Here is a 23,589-nt window from a genome sequence, read left to right on the forward strand (position 1 = left end):
CTGTGGTCCATAACTGTTCCCAGTCAGCCATCATTATGTTATGTCCAACATCTTGTGCCCATTTAATCATAGCAGGTTTCACCGTTTCATCCTGAGTATTCCATTTCAACAGCAAGTTATACATTTTGACAAAATCTTAGTTTTGGGTTCTAACAGTTCTGTTTCTAATTTTGATTTTTCCACCTGGAAGCCAATTTCCTTGTCCAAATTGTATGCCTCCATTATCTGATAATAATGAAGCCAGTCTCGCACTTTGTTTTTTAATTTCTCAAAACTCTGCAATTTCAGTCTATCTCCATCTTGTTCCAGAATTTCCCAATATTTCGGCCATTTGGCCTCCATATTGAGCTTTTTCAGAGCTTTTGCTTCCATCGGTGACAACCACCTTGGGGTTTTATTTTCCAATAAGTCCTTGTATCTTATCCAGACATTAAACAATGCTTTCCTGACAATATGGTTTTTAAATGCTTTATGTGCTTTGACCTTATCATACCACAGATATGCATGCCATCCAAATACATTGTTAAAACCTTCTAGATCCAAAATGTCAGTGTTTTCAAGAAGCAACCATTCTTTCAACCAGCAAAAAGCTGCTGATTCATAGTAAAGTTTAAAGTCTGGCAGGGCAAATCCACCTCTTTCCTTTGCATCTGTTAATATTTTAAATTTTATTCTAGGCTTCTTGCCCTGCCAGACAAATCTAGAAATATCTCTCTGCCACCTCTTGAAACAGTCCATTTTGTCCACAATTTGCAATGTTTGAAACAAAAACAACATTCTAGGCAATACATTCATTTTTACCGCAGCAATACGGCCCAGGAGTGAAAGCTTCAAATTTGACCAAATTTCTAAATCTTTTTTCACTTCAGCCCAGCATTTTTCATAGTTGTCTTTAAATAAATTCCCATTTTTTGCTGTCATGTTAATCCCCAAGTATTTAACTTTCTTAACCACTGTTAAACCTGTCTCATTCTGAAATCTCTCTCTCTCCATTGGTGTTAAATTTTTCTCTAGAACCTTGGTCTTTAACTTATTCAATTTAAATCCTGCAACTTGACCAAATTCTTGAATCAGTTCTAAAACTCTTTTAGTACTAGATTCTGGTTCCTGTAACGTCAATACTAAGTCATCTGCAAATGCTCTCAATTTGTACTGTTTGGCTCCGACCTGTATACCTTTAACCAACCGGTCACTTCTAATCATATTCAGCAGAACCTCCAGGACCGATATAAAAAGCAATGGGGAAATTGGGCAACCGTATTTTTATTGGAACGATACAGAGAAGATTAGCATGGCCCCTGCGCATCCACTAATCTTTGTAGTGACAGTATTATGACCTCTAGTGGTGCAGTTGGGCAATTTTAGACTCTTGACTTGAATTCTCTTAACGCTGCTGCCCTGGCCTCTTTAGATGGTAATAATGTTTGTCCCTTCACTTAACTTCAAAATATTGTCAGCCATGCCTGGTGCATTTGGAACCCTTCATACTCATTCTGCAGATTTCACCTCTGTTTATCCTCGGGCTCAATTTCCTTCCTTGTCTTCTGTTGTCTTCTGTTGCTCCCCCTTGCGGTGTTATCCAGATTGTAAGCCCCTTGGGGCCAGGGACTTGCTCTATTCTGTTCCTTGCAAAGTGGCATGTACATAGATACAGTGGTATCTCGGGTTAAGAACTTAATACGTTCTGGAGATCTGTTCTTAACCTGAAACTGTTCTTAACCTGAGGTACCACTTTAGTTAATGGGGCCTCCTGCTGCCACTGCGCCTCCACCACACGATTTCTGTTCTCATCCTGAAGCAAAGTTCTTAACCCGAGGTACTATTTCTGGGTTAGTGGAGTCTGTAACCTGAAGCATCTGTAACCCTAGGTACCGCTGTAATCTCATAATTATCATATATTTTTATTAGTGGCCTACCTTACAGGGCTGTTGTGGGAGGAATATTGAGAGCGCTTTGGACCCTTGGGAGTGGACGTTGCTGATGAAAAGCCTCAAAGGCCCTGACCTCTGCTTGCCTCCCCCCAGGGCCACGACTGCTGTCCGATGCTGTTCACCTATGACGAGCAGCAGGGCACGCTGAGTTTCGGGGGGAAGCTGGACATCCCCAAGCAGGGCGCCCAGCGTGGCCTCACGGCTCGCGAGCGCTTCCAGAACCTGGATAAGAAAGCCAGCTCTGATACCACCAGCAATGCCACTCTGGACACCCTCCACAAGAACAGCATCAGGTAAGTTCTTCCGTGGGCTCTGCCCCTCTGCAAATTAAACAAGATAACATTGCAGAACCGCAGCTGCAGGCGTGCAAGACCAGATCCAGCCTGATCTAAGAGACCCACCAGCAGCTGCAGGGAAAAGAGTGCCCCAGCTCCCCTGTGCTGAGACTTCGGAAAGCCGTGACCAGTCAAATGACACTGGGATACATGGACTGGCTCGGTATAAGGCAGCTCCGTACGTTCAATGGAAGGGTCATCCTTCCCCAGTTCTTGTTGAGATCCTCTCTGAATTCACCAGGCAATGGGGCAGATCTGCTATGAAAGAATGAAGCTCAAACTTCAGGGCCTCTCGTCCTGGAGCCACATGGCTGCAAAATTCTAGGGCAACTAAACCAAATTTGAGTCGCACATCTCCAATTGATTCATGTTTTGTTGTCTACGTTTCAACAACCCCAAAGTTTTGGAGTTGGTAGCTCAGGTGTTGTAAAGGTGTGGTGATCTGTCATGGAACAACCCCATTCAAGAAGGTAATGGTGGCTACCCAGACCTTGTTGCTGGTTGCCAAGGGGGCCCCATAACTCTTCAAGCTTCAGGGCCCCCAAAATGTTGGTCCGCCACTAGACATAAACTGCTTGAATCCTGGGAGGACAGAGGTTGGGTAGATTGCATGTTTGGGAGGCAGGCAATTTACCTGCTCTAGATGGAGTCTAGAAGGAGCAAGTGCATGTATTGGAGGTGCTCCAAGATACATCTTTGACACCAGAGGGCATTCCTCTATGGCTAGCAGTGCCTTTTACCAGCTTTGTCTGGTTCGCCAGCTACTGCTGTTCCTGGACAGGGATAGCCTGACCACCTTAGTTCATGCACTGGCAAACTTGAGGCTGGATTACTGTAATGTGGGGCTGACCTTGGACCTGGTGCATAAGCTCCAGCTGGTGCAAATGCGTCAGCCAGACTGCTGGAGGGGACATCTGGCCCAGCAGCATGTGACACCTGGCTACCCATTTACTACCAAGCCAGGTTCAAGGTCCTTGTATTAATTTACAAAGCCCTGAAGAACTGAGGTCCAGGGAACCCCAGGGACCACCTGAACCCTGACATCCCAGCTCCATCACTTAAAACGCCTTCAGGAGCATCGTTGGTTGGTTCCCCAAGTTGGCAAGGCTCATCTGACAACAACTGTTCGACTTCCGAAAATGTTTGACAACCAAGGTGCGGCTTCCGATTGGTGTAGAAGCTTCCTGCCCCCAATTGGAAGCCGTGTCAGCTGCATTGGACATTCGGCTTCCAAAAAATGTTTGCAAACCGGAACACTCACTTCTGGTTTGCGGTATTTGGGGGCCAAAATGTTCAAGTCACAAGGTGTTCAAGAACCAAGGTATGACTGTATTGTTAGCCAAATTTCTGAATTTCCTGATGTAAGCCAGGCCCGTACCTCGGGAAAAGACCCTACCTCATCCAGGTCACTATCTTGGCTGAGCTGGGCTGTGGTTCAGTGGTAAAAAATCCTCTTTGCATGCAGAAGGAAGGCCCCAATCCTTGGCATCTCCCAAGTAGGGCAGGGGGAAATCCCTGTCTTGAGTCCCTGGAGAGACAAAAGATGTGACTCGGTTCAAAGCAAGTTTTCATGTTCACCTCTTTGGGGGTAGAATTTCCTAATGGGGGCATGCTATGGTGGAAAAGGCCCCACCCTTAGAACTATCCCCTGCCTTTGGTCTGACAACCCTTCGTCCTCTGTAAAAAAAAGGTAAAGGACCCCTGACAGTTAAGTCCAGTTGCAGACGACTCTGGGGTTGCGATGCTCATCTCGCTTTACAGGCCAAGGGTGCTGGCGTTTGTCCGCAGACAGTTTTTCTGGGTCATGTGGCCAGCATGACTAAGCTGCTTCTGGTGCAACCGAACACCGAAACCAGAGCAGCACACGGAAACGCCGTTTACCTTCCCACCGGAGCGGTACCTATTTATCTACTTGCACTTTTGGGCGTGCTTTTGAACTGCTAGGTTGGCAATCATCCTCTGTAGTCCTGTACAATTTCCCCTCTGCTTTGAGCAGTCCTAGTTTGGCAATTAACACCCACAGTTGTCTTGTCTTCCCTTTCAGCCAAATATCTGTGATTGCTGGTGGGAAAGGCAGCTGCTCCAAGTTCTGCACCACAGGAATGGACGGAGGAATGAGCCTATGGGACATCAAAGTAAGCAAAAAAAGGCTGGGTGGGGAAGATGCAGTTTTTGCCCTAATAGACTAGTGGTCACACCATTTGCATTTAGTATGTGAAGATGCTCACTAAGGAGTTGCGCCAGAGGAAGATGGTCACTACAAAAAGCATCACCTCCTAATGGCAAGGATGGGAAATTGTTTCTTAAGCCTCAGGGGCCACATTCCCTTCTGGGCAACCTTCTCAGGGCCACATGCAGCTCAGACCTTGTGTCCCTCAGACCTTGTGGGGGGCCGGACTATATTTTGAAAAATAAAATAAAATGAACGATTTCCTATGCCCCAAAATAACCCAGAGATGCATTTTAAATAAAAGGACACATTCTACTCATGTAAAAACACCAGGCAGGCCAAACAAATAACCCAGAGATGCATTTTAAATAAAAGGACACATTCTGCTCATGTCAAAACACGCTGTTTCCCAGACCGTCTGCAGGCCGGATTTAGAAGGCTGGATCTGGCCCCCGGGCCTTAGTTTGCTTACCCGTGGTCAGGAATAACTTTCTGAGAGTAAGAGCTGCTTGACAGTGGGAACGGGCTCCCTCAAGTGGTGGTGGACTCTGGAGTTTTTAAGCAGAGGTTGGATAGCCACCTGTCACGGATGCTTGGGTTGAAATTCCTGCATTGCAGGGGGTTGGACTAGATGACCCCTGGGGCTTGGGGAGAAAGTCTCAAGGTCCACAAAGGGATGCATTCAGCTCCTGCACCTGAGGTTTCCCACCCCTGCTCTCTGGAAACAGCCCTTAAGAGGTTTAATTAAATGGACCCATGCCCAACTCTTTAACTTCCTTTGGGATTGTTTCTTTCTTAATTTGGCAAAGTCTTTAAGAAATACACTTCCTGCAATCTGAAGCCATGAACCATGCACAATGTGTGCTCCCATTGCAACGTGATATATCACGCCTGGGATCAAGCTATTATTTTCGGCACGTCCCCAGGGCTTGAATACACCCTGTAGGATTTGTCTCCACTGCAAGCTGCTGAGGTTGTCAGGTTTCAGGCTTTGGCCTGGCCTTGCATTAGTCAGAGGGAAGCAGCTGGTTTGGGGGGTCACGAAAAGGCACCAAATGGTTTCAGTTGTTACTGCTGGCATTTGTACTGCCAAGTGTGTGGGACTTTCTACATCTGGGGTCTCTGGGTTGCGCCCAATGTTTTGTTTTGTATTTTTTTTAAAAAAAAAAATATTAAGCAAATTTAGCAAATCAAATTATAAATCAAATATAACCAATTACATTTCCCACCCCCTCCCTCTCCCACCCTCCAAAGACTTCCCGCAGCTCCCCTCTCTGATTTGTTCATACCTATTATTCTCTGCATGTTATAAAGTTGTACATATCATTATCTTATCTATCCTATGTTCTACTAATAAATTTGTGGATGTTTATTCAAAACCTGCCAAGGAGTCAAAATCCTTCTGTTGTCTTTTTAAGTAGCTTGTAAATAGTTCCCATTCTTCCTTAAAGTCACGGTTGTCCTTCTCACTCAGTTTGTGTGTTAACTTTGCCATCTCCGCATAACTCATCAGTTTTTCTTGCCATTGTTCTTTTGTTGGGACTCCCTCACTCTTCCATCCTTGTGCTAACAAGACTCTTGCCGCGGGGGCTGCACCCAATGTTAGTCCTGCTTCAAGCAGACTCATTGAAACGGACATGGCTGTTGCTGCTCCATTAATTTCAGTGGGTCTACTCTTGAGGCCCTACCTGCACTATAAAGCAGTATCATACCACTTTTAACGCAGTCTTCCTGCTCTTGGAACGATTCCTCTCCTGTCCGATGACCCTTTGCCCATTGCATTGGGCATCCATGCCCCGGGAGCCCTGACCAAAACTCTGGACAGCTGCTATCCTTCAGCACAACAGTGAAAAACATGGCACACCTTAGGATAAGGCAGCTTCCAACGTCCCATGTTTAAAACTAAGAGAAAATAATATTTGGACCAAAATCAGCAGTTGCAGTTTTTGAATTCTGGATGTTGTTGTTGTTGTTATTCTTATTATACTGCCTTTCATCCGTAGATCTCAGGGCGGTTCACGACATAAACATACAAGATAAAAAATGCAAAGAACAAAACAAAACCAATCGCCCCCTCCCACAACACATTAAAAAGGGCATCAGATATCAGCAAGCCAAAGGCCCAATTGAAGAGGGTTGTTTTCACCTGACGCCTAAAGGTTTATAATGAAGGCGCCAGGCAAGCTTCCCTGGGGAGAGCATTCCACAGACAGGAGCCACTGCAGAGAAGGCCCATTTTCTTGTTGCCAAATCTCTCATGGAGGGGGCACACAAAGAAGGGCCTCAGAGGTTCGGTTCATATGGAGAGAGACGGTCCTTGAGGTATTGCAGTCCTGAGCAATACTTTGTGAATATTTTCCATTCACAAGGAAAATAGCCCTGGAGCAGGTGTTTCAGTGGCTCTGTTTGGCCCATTTCTGGGTGTTTTGACAATCCGTTAATGACTTTTTAGGTTTTCCTCACCCAGAATGCCATTTTTCTTCTGACAAACCTGCGTTTTCATTTCAGAGCTTGGAGTCTGCTATGAAGGGCCTGCGGATCAAGTAAAAAAGGACTGAAGAATTATTCATCTCAGCAGCGCTTCCGTCTCACTGGAGTCTGGGGGGTGTGTGGGGTGGGCAGGGCAGAAGACCCCCGACTACCAGCTTTTGCTTCCTTACCCGATGCAACCTGCTTCATTCCTGCAATCCCGCATACCTAAGATGACAATCCCACCAGCTACAAGTTGGGCAGATTTTCTGTGTCGCCAGTGGAAAACAGGTTGATAACTGTTAACAGTGTTCAATAAAGAGATGCTGGTCACAGTTAGCATAGCAAAACTTCCATCTCCTCCTCTCCTACCACCAGGAGAGACCATCAGCACAACTCTAACTATGTCCACTCAAAAGTAAATCCTATTGAATGGTTATTTTATCTTTAGCAATGATTTCCACCCATTTTCTGGGGACAGACATTAAACTAACCAGCCTGTAATTTCCAGGATTGTCCCTGGATCCCCTTTTTAAAATTGTGTGTTACATTTACTGCTTTCCAGTCCTCATGCATGGAGGTTGAGATGAAGGACAAACTGCCTATTTTTGTTAGCTCAGCAGTTTCGCATTTGAATTTTTTAAGAACTCTTGGGTGACTGCCATCCGAACCTGGTGACTGATCACTTATCCCCTGCCCCCCGTTGGGCCTAGATTATCTCTCCCTGCCACAATCTGCCCTTGTTCCCCAGGCCACTGGGATCTGCCTCATCTTTTCTGTTGTAAAGACAGATGCCAATAACTCATTCAGCTTCGCTGCAGCAGTCTCCCCTTCCCTTGTCACGCCTTTGACTCCCTTGTCACCCAAAGGTGCAGCTGCCTCCCTAGATGGCTTCCTGTTATGAATATACTTAAGAACTTGCTGTTGTTGGTCTTAAGTGTTTTCAGGAGGGCTAGTATGGCGCTGCTGACTTGATGTCCAATACTAGTCCTACTTAAGAGTGGATCCATTGAAATTGGCCTCAACAGGTCCAATAATTTCAGTGGGTTTACTCCCAAGTAAAACAACCCCATCTTTTTCCTGGGGTAGTTTTCTGTCTGCAGATATGTTTTTATGGAGAGGGTTTCTCAGAACCGGACCACTGCCAGTTTGAAGCAGCGCAGGCCCAATTTGAATAGACTAGGCAAAGAGTGGGGGACACAGTTGGCTCCTTTGTTCCCAGCAGTCCCAGCTTGCATGAGCCACAGTGGTTTCTGCAGGCCCATGTCCTGCCTCACTGAAGGCTTTGGAACTCATTCCTCAGCGCCAGCAGGGCAGGCCAGCCAAAGTTGCTTCTACAGAAGACAAGGCACGGAAAGCGTTGTACGATAATTTAAACTTTATTCAGCCAAATATACAAGTTTTGCTTCCAATTTGCACCTGTTCCAACATGTTGCACAATCAAGAAAAGAGTTCTCTGGTTTTGCAGGGATGTGTTTTGTTTTCGCAGTTAAAAAGTCACTATCAGAGGAGAAGGGAAGAAATTAAGGATGGCTTCTTTTTAAAAAAATAAAAATAAAAATGGGGAGAGAGAAGGGTAGAAAGTGGAAATAAAAAGACCAAAACAGCCACACGGTCCAGATCCAAATGTGTTTTTTATTTCTTTGCTGCTCCACATTCCAACCCCGCAGGCCGTTTTTCAGACGAGTGCCTATCGCAAACACGCACCCGCGCCAGCGTTTTGGATTTGCGCCTGCATGCCAAGACTACCAACCCCACTCCCCTCTCTCTTGCGGCCTCGCTGAAGCTGTCTCTTCCCCCGCCCCCTCCATTATCGCTCCAGCTTTTTCCTGCTCCCCTGGTTAGGTAATCTTGAATTTGAAAGACAGCAAAATCGTTCAGTTTATAGCACCCCCTCCTGAAGCGGCTGTACGGGAGAATTGCTGCCCTGGCGACTCCCGCGTTCAAAGGATTATAATAGCTTCCCCCCCCCCCCACTGATTCCCACCCTGCCCGCCCACCCCTCCCCACCATGGAATTCTGTGCCCAGATGAAGACGAACACGCTGCTGCCAAGTGTCTCTTAGGAGGGAAGAGGACGCCGGTTATGGCCGTGCTCTTCACGCTGCGGCGTCGCCTCCTCTGTGTGTGAAGCCTCAAAGAGTGCCCAGCAGGCGCCAGCCAGGCACAGTTCCTGGGAAGTTTCCCTCCTCTCTTGTGGCTGGCGCTTACTTGTTAAGGGACAGGGACTGCAGTCTTTTGCCTGCTGAGGATGCTTCGTCTTTAGCTGGTGGGTGAAAAAAACCGGATAGAGAGAGACAGGTTTATAAAAGCTACCCAGGAATTGCCTCGCAGGGGCTTGGACCATGTGACCCCTTTGGGTCCCCTTTCTACAGTTCTGCATAAACCCACCCCCCTGCTCCTTTGGCTTGGAATCCGGTGCTGTTGAAACTTGTCAAAACGGCTGCAACTCCTTCTCCTTGTCCCCCACCAAAAAACCTTCTCTCTCGCCTCCCCCCAAGCCTATACTCTTTAAGGTGGCATTCCTTGAAGCCCCGCTTCTTGGTTGCTTCCTTCACCCTATGGGAGCCATCAGTTTCCTCCCTTTGGGACTTCCCTCAAGCAGGATCCCGCTCCTGGCCAAGGCTTGGATTTGGGGTGGGAGGGAAGGCAAAAAAGGGGCACCTAAAGGCAGGGGTCTCCAGAGAACGCTCTTTCCAGAATTAGTCCCATCTTTCCCTCAGTCTGTATTTCTTTTCTTTTTTGGTCTCTCTGTATGTGTGTTTTTCGAAAACAAATGTGGAATGGCAGCTGCATCCCCCCCCCCCAGTGACCCACAGCCTCTTTACAACCATAGAGGCTTTGCGCTTGTCCGTAGTACTGTGTATAAGTGAGATATTGTGGAGAAAGTTGCGCCCATCTCAATGCTGGCGGTGGAATTAACAAAATATGGAAGCAGCACCAATGATCTTCAATAGAAAATAAATAAGATGGGGTGTGGGGGGTGGAAGAACAGAAATTGGGTCACTAAAGCAGCTGGGGGGGGGTAGTGGGGGAGGAAAACAGATCCATTAGTGAAGATATAAAACCCAGCAGTTACCCAGATGGACATTCCAGGGGAGTGTCAGGAGGCTGCTGAGTGATGCAAGGCCTTTTTAAAAAGTATAAAACTTGGGGGAGGGTTACGGATGCTCCCATGGCTGCAAAGAACAGGCCCACATTTCTGGAGGAGCAGGAAAAAATAGGAAGAAACCCTCACCACCTCATGAACTAGAGGTAAGGCAGCAGTCTTTACAGACCACCCCCCCTCTGCTGCCCCAGACTGAGAAAGCTGGGGCAAAAAAAATACCAAGCCAGCACTGGTGATTAAAATACTACTTTTTCCTGCAACTACCGATCAGGTCATATCCAAGGGTCAGTAGTAATGAAATAAGGAGATCCACTGAGACCAGTTTTCTTGGCTTTTGATCCCACACCCTGATCTGCAAGCTGAGAAACGCTGCTTTTCGTCAAGGAGCCAACTAGATTACAGGGGATCCTGTTCAGCAAAGCTGGTCCCCCCCCCAAAAAAATACACAGCTTATTTCTGCTCAATACACAAGCATATGGAAAAATGCCTCGTGCCGAGATGGCCCATCAGGCCCTAATATTGTCCACTCTGGCAGGCAGCAGTTATACAAGGCTCCAGGGCAGGGACTAACCTGAAAGTTGAGGCTTGGGTGCATGCAAGGAATTTATGGCCCCCTCTTGAAGGAGGTGAGATGAATAAAGTTATTTGGGCACAGAGTTGCTTCACACATGAGAGTGGCTCAAACACAGCAGTCCTCTGCTTCAAGTCTTAACATTTTACTCCCAACATAACAGCCTCAAAATTTCTCTCTCCCCTCCACAAAAGTAGTTACTGTGCAATGATTTTGTGTAAAATGCTAATAGTTCACGATGCTTGACATTTAAACAGCTCCTTCGGGACATGCAAAGAATGTCACTTCTCTGTAAACTTCACAGCCGCCTTGCACCTGGGCAGCAGGCTAGGAAAAGCCTGAAGCGAGGGAGCCACTACTGGTCAACGTAAAAGGCAGCTCCCTAAGTTCCTGCCAGGAAGGGGCTCTATATTAAAGAGGTGGTGGGTTACTTTTTGGGGTCTGTGGGCCTGATCCTAGATGAGCAGAGCCACTCACCTGTCAGTCACCTGATGGCACAATGGCACCAGAAGGCGGGACTTCAGAGCACAACACAGGGCTTGCAAAACTCTGTGCGCAGTGACCTCTTACAGACGCCAGAGGCTTGGGCTGAGGGGAGGGAGAGTTGAGCTTTCTCCCCCTTGCCAGTGCACAATTGGGGGTACATGTTAAGGTCCACATGGTGTACTGGCAGCTGCCTCTCTCGCAGGTGGGTGTGTTTGGGGGGAGGAACAGCCTTGAGGAGGCCAAGTCTTCCTTACCTTTCCTTTCTTCCTCTTTCTTTTTGGCCGCCTCTTCCCTCTGTTTCCGGATGATGGCTAGTCGGGCGAGGTCTGCCTTGGCCTGCTCTGTCTTCCCGGCGAGGTGCATCTTCATGTACCTCTCTTTTGCCTTCTGTTTCTCAATCTCTTCTCTGTTTTGAGCAAAAGAACAATCCAGCGAAGGAGGTTTTAATCAGAGTTCAGAAGGCACTCCTTCCCACACGGACACAAGCACAGCTTAAAGGAGGCAACGGAGGGCCAAAAGGAGACCTGGAAATCTGCCCGAGGAGGCTTTTGCCTGCACCTGGAATATCCCTAAGCAGAACCACAGTTGAACTTGAGGATGTGACAACGTCCCATCCGTTTGCATTATGCTGCTGCCATTATCAGAGGCCACCGGGTACCATTTGCTAGGGAGCCACCGCAAGGGGGAGGCACCTGCCTTTATGCCCTGCTGATGGTCTTCCCGGAAGCTTCTGGCTTGGCCCCTGGGAGATACAGGATGCTGCACTAAGTGGACCTTTGAAGCTCACCCAGCAGGGCTCTTACACTTTTGAATTGAATTTTATTATTTCGGTCCCAGACCAGTTCCAACCCACATAGAATATCAAGGAAGTCATAAAACACAAATAGGGCTACATCTGAATTTGCAATTAGGTGTAACAGGGACAATACAGATATAGCAACAGTTTAAAAATATATAAATTAAAACTTAGTCACTAACATATAACCTAAAATTATCATTTAAAACCTTAATCATGATGATAGCGCAGCTTGTTCCCTAAGTTTTATGGCAATCGCACAGAATTTGGCTATCCTTAACATGATCTCAGGATCCTTGTCTTCTTTCAGGGATTTTAGACACTGAAGTTCGGATTCATTTGGAGATTTTTGCATAGCAGGGGTAATAAATACTGAGCATATATCCCTGTAGAAACGGCAGCGTAACAAGGTATGAGAGACAGTTTCTACCTCCATCAAGCCACAGGAGCAGACTCATTCCACGTATGGTTTACCCTCAAATCTGCCCTGCAATAAGGCAGATGGCAGCAGATGGGTTACACTTTTATGTCCCTCTACCTGCCCTGCTTCCCCACCTGAACAGTATTCAGAGGAGAGGCTACTCTGTGGATATCAACACTAGATAGAGGGTACAGCTCCTCCTCTGCATGCAGAAATCACAGATTCCGTCTCTTTTGTGCAGGTTGCCAGACACCTCTTGTACACCCAGCCCCTCCGCAATTGGCCTTGCTGTTTTTCCAAACCAAAATGAGTTGGAGGTGGGCATGTGGAACTATCCACAGCTGGAGAAAGGTTAATTCTGCCTTTCCCGGCTGCCACCCTGCTTCCACGGCAATAAGGTTTGAAAGAAGCTTCAAGGTAAAGAATCTTTCAAGCCTAATTGTGGTGCACATTGTGGGGGAGATTTAATGGGGGACACCAGTAATCCCCCCACTGCCAAAAGTTTTCTCGTGCCACACAATCACACCTGAGAAAAATCTTCTATTGCCTCCCTTTTTGCAAGCCAAAGGTGGGGCTGGGGCAGGTGGGCTGGCCGCTTCTCTCCAGCTGCTGTTTCCAGGAAGATGTTTAAGCTTCAAAAACCCAGATTTTTTAAAAGCCTAATTGCTGGGGGAGGAGGGCCAAGTATGCTGTAGAGTTTGCATCTGGGGGTGCGGGGCACTTGGGGAGGTGGGTAATTGCTGCCCATGATGGTTTCTCAGGTTTCCAGATGTGTCCACAGGGTTGGTGGACCCCCCCCCCCACTCTGGAGCAGCAGTTCTAGTAAAAGACCATCTCACTGCCTGAGACCTTGAAAAGTAACTATCAGAGCAGCCATACAGCGACTCTGCTGACTTCTTTCCGCATGGGGAGGTGCTTGCCCTGGGAAGCCAGCGCCCCTGGGTTTTGCCCCCTGAAGAGCAAGTCAAATAATTGGGATAGCAACTAGTGCCTTCCTGTTGCTCCCCAATCTCTCCAGTGTCTTGTATTTTGCAGGCCACTGTATTCCCGACACAGTTCCTCTCTCGCAGCCTCCGATAAAGGCACACATGCAGAAAGGCGAGAATATGGACAGATCTACTAAGACGGTGAATGCACCATGTCCGTAGTGTATCAGTCAGCCAAGAGGTGACTACTCAGGGCTGCTTCACTCAGCACAGCTGCGTTGGCATGCAGAAGGGCGTTAAAACACAATTTATCCTCCTTTTGCTCTGGGACAGGCCAGTAATTGCTCCTTGACAGTCTGCAGGTTCCCAAAATAGGGAGCAGGGAACCACAGGCTCCCAGACTTCTACACACCCCGAGCAACACTTCCCGGAGAATCCCACATGCCAGAGGCGAGGAAAACACCTTACCGTTCTCTCCGCGACAATTCCCTGGGGCTCTCCATATCTATCTGAGTTACTTTTTTGGCTGTCTGTGCAACGCGGTTGGGATTCTCTATATCTATCATGCCTTCCACGCCTTTGTGCTTTGGCTGGAATGAAAGAAGGGGAACGTGAGCAGTGGCAACTTTAGGTGGGTGGAACAAACAACATGTAAAAGCTTATGGCGGTGTGTGATATAATAATAATAATAATAATAATAATAATAATAATAATAATAATTTATTTATACCCCGCCCATCTGACTGGGTTTCCCCAGCCACTCTGGGTGGCTTCCAACAAAATATTAAAATACAATAATGCATCAAACATTAAAAGCTTCACTAAAGAGGGCTGCCTTCAGATGTCTTCTAAAAGTCTGGTAGTTGTTGTTCTCTTTGACATCTGATGGGAGGGCATTCCACAGGGCGGGTGCCACTACCGAGAAGGCCCTCTGCCTGGTTCCCTGTAACTTCGTTTCTCATAGTGAGGGAACCACCAGAAGGCCCTCGGCACTGGACCTCGGTGTCTGGGCAGGATGATGGGGGTGGAGATGCTTTGCCTGAGGGGTTGGACAATTTCTAAAATCTCTAAAAGCTGTTACACACTTTTGTTTGGGGCCCTCACCTCCTTGCAAAGTTGGGGGGGGGCTGTTGCAACAGGAAAATGAAGATCTCCCTTGCTTTCCTTTTACTAGTTCCTGCCTCCATCCATTCTTCTCTGACTGATCATGGACTTAGGGCAGTGGTTTTCAACCAGTGTGCCATGGTACCCTGGGGCGCCTTGAATGATGGTCAGGGGTGCTGTGGGCAACATTGGCCTCTGTCTGTCCTTCCTTCCCTCCTTCCTCTGAAGCTCTCTCACACCTCTGCATCCTGAAGGCTTGTGCAGCTCTTGTTGCAAAAGCCCTAGCCACAAGCTCCGTAGGAGAATGGTGCCTCTGGCGCTGGTTAGGGGGTGCTGGTTGCCAGGAGCTGACGTGGCCGCAGAGTAAGCAAGCAAGCAGGCCAGCCAGCTAGTCTGCCAGCCCTTGCTGTTGGGAATGGATAGACAAGACCCAGGCCTCTGTGGGGCAGTGTGAGGAGGGGCCTCTCTTTGGGGGGCAGCTGAGACCAGGGGCAACAGCATCGGCTGCCTGGAGGACTCCCAAGTAGAAGGGAGAGGAGAGGAGGCTGAGGGAACACTCCACAAGGGAGGATGTTTGAAAAAGGGTGAGAGGCTGCCAACTCTGCAGGCAAGGGCTGACATAACTGGGCTCCTGAGCCCCACAGGGGAGCCGCAGAAAGAATGCAGTTGGTCAAGGGAGCCATGGACTCAAAAAGGTTGGAAACCTCTGACTTAAGGGATTCAGAGGCCCTTGGGGAGTTGGGGTGCAAAAGCCAACTCATGTTTCCCCTACAACAACCTTCTCAAGGATTGCCCTAGCCCACTGCAGCAGATGGTTATCTGAACTGGGTTGGTGGGCTCTTCTCCAGTTGGTTGCTGGGTTCTCTCTGGAAAAACTGCTCATCCCTTCCCTCTCCGCTGCCCCTGCTTCCTGCTATGTTATCAATGCATCCCAAGAGAGACAGGGGTGGGGGAACTTTTTCAGCCCAAATTCTCTCTTACGGGAATCTTCCAGGGGGCCACATCCCAGCAGTTGGTGAGGGCCAGAAAAAAAGCAGGTGGGGAAATGGATGCGGTTTCTCAGCTTTGTACAGTAGGTCCTATTTCAGCAAAACATAACTCACGAGTTTTCTATACACCTCCCCCTTTCTCTAGTGCAGCTTGAGGGCATCTCCCAGCTAGTCAGAAGTACACAAAGATGGGGTGGAGCAGGTTGGCAAAGGGGAGGGGGCATGGCTTTGGGGGAGTCCTCAGAGCCATACAAAAACATCTAGAGAACCACCTTCAGCCCTGTATGAGCTCCTCTGGAAGAAAAACAGCCCTCCAGGGTGAAGAACTTGGCAGCAATCAGCTGGATGAGAAATGACCTGAATTTCAAGGATTAACACGAACTGAGCATCCTTCCACGGAACATCTCGATAGTACCTGGTAGTCTTCATCGTCCTCCTCCTCCTCTTCGCTCTCGTCTGAATCTAGCGATTTCTCCTTCTTTTTGGGTTCTCCTGTTGCCCCATCGCCGCCTTCCTCTGCTTCCTCCTCCTCCTGTGGAAGTGAAAAGCATTATCCGTGCAGGGTGACCACAGAGTAGAAGTTACAGTGCGAGTAGGACTGCTCCTCGAACTGCTCTTCATCCACGAAGCTCACTGGATGATCTGGACCAACCGCCTCCTCTAAACCTAACCTACCATTTATGCTGCCCTGACCTCCTTACAAAGGATAGTGGACTATAGATCTAATACTGCTCTTTTATTTTTTTACATCTTGTTCTGTCCCAGAGGTATGGACATGTGCAAAGGAGGGCAGGCAAAGTGTCCTCTCAGAGGTAGCCCAAATTCATTGGATTCTGTAAGCAATAATTAAGCATTTGAGAGCAAGTGTGCTGTAGTGAGAAAGTTGGTCTGAGGAAACATCAGTTCAAATTCCCACTCAGCCACAAAGCTCACAGGGTGACCTGGAGACAGACACTCAATTCTAGTGTGCTGTACTGAAAGGGGTTATTATAAGGATGAACTAAGTACCTATCCTCAGCATCTCCTTGGAGTAAAGGTAAAAGGTCAATGCTAATAAATATGTTGCAAGCCTTTGCCCAACATTAAGGTTTTCTCTCTTTCAGGAGTGCGTGTGGGAGCCAGGCCCTGTGACCAGTAGGACTTTGCAGGCCTGGGGCCTTCCTAAGTTTGTTCTGAAGAGGCAAGGCACGGCTGCACAGGTGAGGCTGATTGGTAACTCACAGCACCTGGTGGCAAGATCCAGGACGGGATATAAGGTCAGCATTTCCCTTAGGCTCTTTGCCATAGCAACATGTTCCCTGCCTTGCTGCGTTTGGCTCCTTGACTCCTTGCTTCTTGATCCTCAGACCCTTGACTTCCTGACTCCTGGACTCCTGTTCCTGCTCCCACCCCGCCATCTTGCCCCCGGTCCCGATGTCCCCAGCCGGGACTTTGATCGCCTGTGAACCGGACCGTGACACTCTCAATATGAAAAATGTAGAAGTCCTTCTTCTAAATCCCCTTTTTTGCAGATGGGAGGCTGAGAGAAGAACTTGTGTGCCTGTGTCAAAGGAAAGGGTGAACCAGGCGACTTCCCATCTCACAGTTCAACTTGTGCCTGCTATTGTTACCCCGGTCCTGTGAAAACTGCAGCAGACACCCACTTACCTTGGCCTTTTGTTTCTCTGCTTGGAGCTGAGCGTCAATCTCCTCGGGGCTTGTGTACTGCCGTGCCCGGCCTTTGTGGCCTCCTTTCCTACCTGCAAGGAAAGAGCCAGTTTAGGGATTTGAGACCTACTGGTGTAGGGCAGTATGCAAATTTAACACACAGCAAACAATAAAATAATAAATAATAATACGACTTCAGACAGCCGCTGTTGTCCTCGTCTTCTCGCTCTTGGCTTGTTGCAGTCAACCAAGCAAGACCAGACCAAAATGCCTAGGCAGTCCAGTGTTCTGCCCCTTCTGCCCAGTTGCCAGCCATGTGCAATGAAACGGGTAGACTCCAACTCTTCATCAGCACCAGCCAGCATGACTAATGGATGTGGATGATGGGAGTTTTGAAGTCCAGCAATGTTTGGAACGCACTAGGCTGGAAAGGTTGCCCTAGAATGTCCCAGCAGCCAATCATCATCATCTTCATCGTACCCTGCCCATCTGACTGGGTGGCTTCCAACATATATAAAAACATGACTTCCTGCAGAGCATGAAGGATGAGGGAACCGGTGGTTCCTTCATTTAGCATCCAGGGGATAAAAACCACATGCAACCACAGGTGGCAGCCTTCCTCAATCTGGTGCCCTCCAGATGTTGGACTGCAACTCCCATCATCCCTGCTATTGGCCATGTTGGCTGGGGCTGATGAAGGGTTTGAGGCATCTACATATATATTCATAGTGATTGGTAACTTGGCAGAAGTCCTGCAATACGAGGAAGGCTGGCTTGAGGGGAGAGAAAGCTCTAATAATAAATAAATAATAATAATAATAATAATAATAATGATGATGATGTTATTTATATCCCGCCCTCCCCAGCTGAAGCCAGGCTCAGAGTGGCTAACAACAGTAAAATAATACAGCATTCTAAAATCAATTCATTATAAAATCAGTTCAAATCAAATCGATGGCAACCATTGGGCTAGAGTTCTGTGAGGATTATCAAAGGAGGGGGTCAGACTGTGCCCTGGCCAAAGGCCTGGTGGAACAGCTCTGTCTTGCAGGCCCTGCGGAAAGATGTCAAGTCCCGCAGGGCCCTAGTCTCTTGTGACAGAGCATTCTATCAGATCGGAGCCACGGCCGAAAAAGCCCTGGCTCTGGTTGAGGCCAGCCTAACCTCTCTGTGGCCCGGGACCTCCAGGATGTTTTTGTTTGAAGACCATAAGAAAGGCTGGAGAACTTGTCAATTGGCAAGTCCCAGCGTTCCTGATTCTTTAAAACCTTCTATCATCCCTCCAAACCTCGTCATTCTTCCCAGCAGGGAGTCAAAGGGGTCCTTTCCATCTCATCCTGGACATATCACCGCTCAACCCATTGCTCAGCATGGAATTCTAAGCCATGACGGCCCCCCACTTGGCTTGTCCACAGCCTTCCTGTAGGATCGGGAGTCACAGCATCCCTGTCTTCCCCTCACTGCCTGACTCATGCCCTGGGCTGCAGGCCAACTACAAATCCCACAGCTGTTCCATACAGTCAGGCTGCATGTGCAACGCCACATTTATAGCTGTGTCATACCACTTGGAAGAGTCACAGCTTCCCCCAAAGAATCCTGGGAACTGTAGTTTGTTAAAGCTGCTGAGAGATGTTAGAAGACCGCTATTCCCTTCAGACAAAATACAGCTTCTGGGATAGTTTAACTGTCAATCCCTCTTCCCAGGGAATGCTGGGAACTGTAGCTCTGGAAGGGAAATAAGGGGTCCCTTCCAGATGTTGTTAGACTACAATTCCTGTCAGCCCAGCCAGCTTGGCAGCGGCTGGATCCCAACAACATCTGGATGGACACAAGTTCCCTGTGCCTGCTCTGTATTATTTGTATATTATTTGATAAAAGTAAATGGATTATAAGCAAGCTCCCCAGCTCAGCTTCTACTGTGTGCATGTATGTAGCACACCAAAGTCAGAAAGGAACTATTTTCATTTGCTTTCCAGAAGAGTAGCCGCACTATTCTGTTAGTTGGAGAGGTGGGTGGGGGTGGAATCCTCTGAATACTTATTTGAGAATAATACCATTAAACCCAGTGGGGCTTACATCTGAGTAGACCCATATGAAACTGGGAATTCTAATGCGAGGTAGAATTCAAGATTGTGCTCATGTGAGCAAATCTGCCTACAACGGACAAACAGTGGGAACTGGATTTTAAAAAAAAATGGGGAAAAAACAAAGATTTCAGGCTGCTTATGTGCCACATACTGAATAAGGATGAGCAGTCACTGTTTCATTCCCTCGTAGCTCAAAGCTGCTGTGTCAGTTGTGTTGCTCTATAATTTACTCACCGCATTTACAGGCAATGCTCCCCTTCACTTGAAGGTCTCAGGACAGAAAGACACAAAGCCAAAACTAAAACAATTGCAAAGAGAGCTGAGAGGGGCGGGAGCAATACAAGGTTAATCTAAAAATGTGAGGTTAGGGGAAATAAACACCTCCTCTCTGCCACTATCTTTTTTGTTTGGAGGTGGAGGTGGAGCTGTCCAGCCAGCATGGCCAGGAATGGAGGGAGATGCAGTCCTATACAGCATCTGGAACCATGTTGACTATTCCTGACCCAGAGAAAGACATCTGTCGCGTTGGGTGAAGCTTCATTAATTTAATTCCAACTGGCCGCACAAAACCTCTTACTGCTAACTGGTTAACGCAAGCCAGTTTGTCTGTCACACAACCCTGACACTTAAGTTGCTTTTTAAAAAACCAACCAACCAACCAAACAAACCCACATTTGGGAGCTGCATCCTCCAACGCACATGGAAGTTGCTACCACAAGATGCTATGTGGCTTTGAAAATTATCAAATGCAAAGAACTTAGGTCAAGCAACGGTTCTTAGCTGAATAGATCCTCCATGTTCAGAAGCAATTTAACACAGAATACCAGGGAACCAGGAACAAACAAGAAGGGGGCGTGTTGCTTTCATGCCCTAGTGGTAAACTTCCATGGGGAGTCTGGAAAGTACCCTATGAAAAACAGAAGATTGGATAATTTGGACCTTTGTTCCGACCCAACAGAGCAATTCCTGAAACACTTCTGTTGTTTCAAATATGGATATCCAGCACCCCAGCCATAAATGCTCAGTGTTTGTAGCCTAGCCATCTCCTGCCTTGTCGTTTTTTGAACTATGCTTTGCTCTTGTACTATTGGCCAGATCTGCTGCACTGAGAGAGCACCGGGTACTGCAGCTTCCATTTCCTTCAGGATGTCATCATGCTTCAGTGGCAAACCTCATCGTGCTCCTTTTGGAGATCCAGAGAGGCAGAGAATCCAAGAGCCACCACTAGGAAACCCTGATTATGGAAAAGCTAGCATTCAGGAAAGACATCCTGGCAGAATCCCTTGGAAATAGTTCAAACTGGGTGTGGTGCAGCTTCGGGACTTGCTTGTTCTTCCTCTCCTGTTCATGCAAGCAACCAGTCATGTGCTGAATATGCAGCGGCAAGGCAGCCTCTCCACTGGGGGGGGGGGGGGAGAGGCAGCAACAAGCTCAGTCATGCCTCCATCTTCACTAAAAAAGGTCTGGCGAAAGCCAAGCTATCAGTTTCTTTTCTCTGTCTATTGCAGTCTCCTCCTCCTGGCTCTGTGCCACCGCTTCAGACGGGCAGAATTTTCAACTTCATATATACACCTTTCCCTTCTGAAGAATTAGGGACGCTGTCGTTTTTAACCAACCAATTTAGCTAAATGCACAATAGCCATGATAACCTTCATTCAGAAATGACGTACAATAAGCTCTGCATCAATTCACCGAAACTGACACACACACAGACAAATTAGCATCAGCACTCATCAAAGCAAGATGACTGCTTCTGTTTCCTTCCTCAGGTGCTGCTGCTGCTGGTGGTTAAGAATGAAAGGCACGAGCTGGTAGCCTCCAGTACAAAACAAGCCCCTAATCTAGCCAAGTGTCCACTGGCTTCCCTTGTTCAATCTGTTCTTCTCATGTTGAAAACAACACAGGCTTACTCAAAAGGTTGGGTTGGGGGACCTGTGGTTCTCCAGATGTCGCTGGAGAACTCTAATCAATCCAGCCAGCTTGGTCAATGGAAAGGGATGGTGGGAGTTGTAGTCTAAATAATGGAGGTTCCCCAGCTCTGTTGTAAGGACAAATCTATTATGTGCAGCCTGCTTTGAGCTCTTCTCAAAAGGACTATAATTACATACTGATTAGACTCAACCCCCTCAACCTCTCAGGGGCTCCTATCTTGACCTCCACTTCTCTCTCTAGGTGAGGACTATCCAGAGGGTTTCCTTTTTTAAAAGTCTTGCTGTTAGCTTTTGGCCTGCAATTTCATACAGAGGCTTTTGGAAAGTGTTTATGGAGTATATTACACAAGGTTGCAGGTAAATGATCAGAAAAACTCGGAAGAGCAGCACTACTGGATCAAACACGGGAAGCTACCTTATACAGTGGTACCTCGGGTTAAGAACTTAATTTGTTCTGGATGTCTGTTATTAACCTGAAACTGTTCTTAACCTGAGGTACCACTTTAGCTAATGGGGCCTCCCGCTGCCACCGCGCCGCCACCATGCGATTTCTGTTCTCATCCTGAAGCAAAGTTCTTAACCCGAGGTACTATTTCTGGGTTAGCGGAGTCTGTAACCTGAAGCGTATGTAACCTGAGGTACCACTGTACCAAGTCAGACCACTGACCTCACTATTATCTACACTGACTGGCAGCAGGTCTCTAGGGTTGCAGACAGGGGGCTCTTCTATCTGAGGCCCTTCCATGAGAGATCTGGAGGGCAGCAACACAATAACGGGCTTTTTCTGAGGTGGCTTCCCATTTGTAGAATGCTCTCCCCAGGAAAGCTCATCTGGCACCATCTTTATATATCTTTAGATGCCAGGCAGAAACTTTTTTTAAATAATTAAGCCTTTGGCCTTAAACTATCTGTGGCCTTTTAGAAGTGTGTGGAATGTTTTTTAATGTAACACAAACACACACTGTTTTAATGTATCTATATGGGGTTTTGTTTGTTTGTTTGTTTGGCTGCAAGTTGCTTTGGGTTACCTTGGGCAAGATAAAGAGACTAACAGATTTAATAAATACAACAACAACAAAACAACCACCACCGTGGGAGACGGCAGGGAGTAAGAACAACAACAACAACAACTTTGGGAAATGGAAGGGTTTGAACCTGGAACATTCTGTGGTAAGGCTCAGTGAAAGCTGGTTCAGTGAAGTTTGGTCCTTTCTATAAGACATGAACAAAGAAAGCAGCCATATACTGAGCCAGACTCAGACTGAGCTCAGTGTTGCCTACACCAATATTCCCAGCCCTAACCTGAGAAATGAATCAGAGACCTTCTGTTTTCAAAGCAGGTGCTCTACTGCCAAGCCACAGTCCTTGCCCTTCAAGCTCAAATTACCGTTTAATCTGGCACCCTACTGCTAACAGCACTGGTCAGGCAGGTGCCTTCCAGAAGGTCATATAGAAAAGAACCACCTGGATTCTCAACATTTGAGATTTAGGAGACTATGTGATTTAATGGGAAAAGTTCAGGGGCAGTTCCACGCCCCCTTTCCCTTCTACTTGTGCAAGCTAAGTACCTGAATCAGCCCTCAGCCTCCTTCCCACGTGGAAGGCATATCAGAGTCTTTTTCCCCCCTTTCTTTTTGTACGCATGCCCCCGCTTTGCCTGATGCAACTGCCTGATGCTCAAACCGCAGCGGGGAATCTAAGGCAGCCTGGTACCTTATAGCTACTGTTAGGGAAGGTTTCCAGATGTCGTGATTTGGTGAAAAGTTGCGGGGAAAGAGTATCATCAGGACAGAGCCCACTGAATGCATTCACCCCACCCCAACTTTCCACTCCCCATCGTTTTCTTCCCGGCATTTCTAAGCTGCCTTTCACCGCAGCTCACGTGGATCATCAAAAAAAGCACCACGAGTCGTTAGGTTGACGATTAGAAAACAGCAGCGCAGACCGTTCTATAACAAAACACGTATTTTTTATTTTTAGTTAAAAAAATACCCGGACCAGCGCCTTGTCCAAAGGCAGAACAAGAAGGGTTTCCAAGGCGCACGAAAAGGCAGGCAAAGGAGCAGCTTGGAGGGAGGGAGAAGAGAAGCCTCCCCCCACCCCTAAGAGGCGCCCCCTCCCTCCAGGTCTTAATAATAATAATAATAATAATAATAATAATAATAATTTTTATTTATATCCCGCCCTCCCCAGCCGAAGCCGGGCTCAGGGCGGCTAACAACAAGACGCTCAAACCCCTCAGAGGGTCCCCAGGGAGGGAGGACAAGAGACCCCAAGTTCCCCCCCCTCCAGCCGGCCCAGAAGGGAGCCCAAGATGGCAGGGGGCTCCCCGCTCCCGCCTCCTCCTTCACCCCCGAGGGCCAGGCCACAAGGCCGCGGCCGACCCCTGGGCCTCCCCTCCCGGCCGGGCTCACCTCCTTTGGGCATAGCGAGGACGATGGCGGCGGCTCCGGCTACAAGCGACTCTTTCCTCCCCCTCCTCACTTCGCCCCGAGCTTTTGTCGCGACCCGGAAGCGGAAGTGGAGCCGGCCCTGCGCTCCTCAAGTCTATGGTTCCCCCCCCCCCCGATACACGTTTCGTGAGCGAGAGAGCGGGCGGACACGCGCTGCCTTGGGGG

The 23,589-nt window shown here is 47.9% G+C and overlaps 2 protein-coding genes across 8 annotated transcripts in view; one reads left to right on the forward strand and one right to left on the reverse strand.

Annotated features, from left to right (window-relative positions):
* The window catches only part of ARPC1B (actin related protein 2/3 complex subunit 1B), a 26,226-nt gene extending 17,711 nt beyond the window's left edge, over nucleotides 1–8,515 (forward strand). For all 7 annotated transcript variants that reach the window (XM_080981204.1, XM_080981201.1, XM_080981202.1 and 4 more), the window contains 3 exons: nucleotides 2,025–2,224; nucleotides 4,311–4,401; nucleotides 6,945–8,515. In XM_080981204.1, coding sequence (XP_080837330.1) covers nucleotides 2,025–2,224; nucleotides 4,311–4,401; nucleotides 6,945–6,983 — 330 coding nt within the window. In that variant the 3' untranslated portion in view covers nucleotides 6,984–8,515. The remainder of the gene's footprint in view (nucleotides 1–2,024; nucleotides 2,225–4,310; nucleotides 4,402–6,944) is intronic.
* On the reverse strand, nucleotides 8,266–23,533 carry PDAP1 (PDGFA associated protein 1). The gene is made up of 6 exons (XM_080981302.1): nucleotides 23,386–23,533; nucleotides 16,954–17,045; nucleotides 15,722–15,838; nucleotides 13,682–13,803; nucleotides 11,325–11,476; nucleotides 8,266–9,170 (listed from the first exon to the last, which is right to left on the reverse strand). Exons 1-6 carry the CDS (start codon nucleotides 23,396–23,398, stop codon nucleotides 9,112–9,114), a joined length of 555 nt encoding a protein of 184 aa, XP_080837428.1. The 5' UTR covers nucleotides 23,399–23,533; the 3' UTR covers nucleotides 8,266–9,111.
* Between the last annotated feature and the right edge of the window lie 56 nt (nucleotides 23,534–23,589).

Source organism: Podarcis pityusensis, assembly GCF_964106645.2.
Source record: "Podarcis pityusensis genome assembly, chromosome: 14".
Taxonomy (NCBI): Eukaryota; Metazoa; Chordata; class Lepidosauria; order Squamata; family Lacertidae; genus Podarcis; species Podarcis pityusensis.

Bases quoted from the DNA above. Each gene is read 5' to 3' on its own strand.
- PDAP1 (XM_080981302.1), bottom strand. The intron at 15,839-16,953 runs GTAAGTGGGTGT...TCACTTCCACAG, and splicing joins CAGAGAAACAAAAGGCCAAG to GAGGAGGAGGAAGCAGAGGA. The intron at 11,477-13,681 runs GTAAGGTGTTTT...TGCTCAAAACAG, and splicing joins GAATTGTCGCGGAGAGAACG to AGAAGAGATTGAGAAACAGA.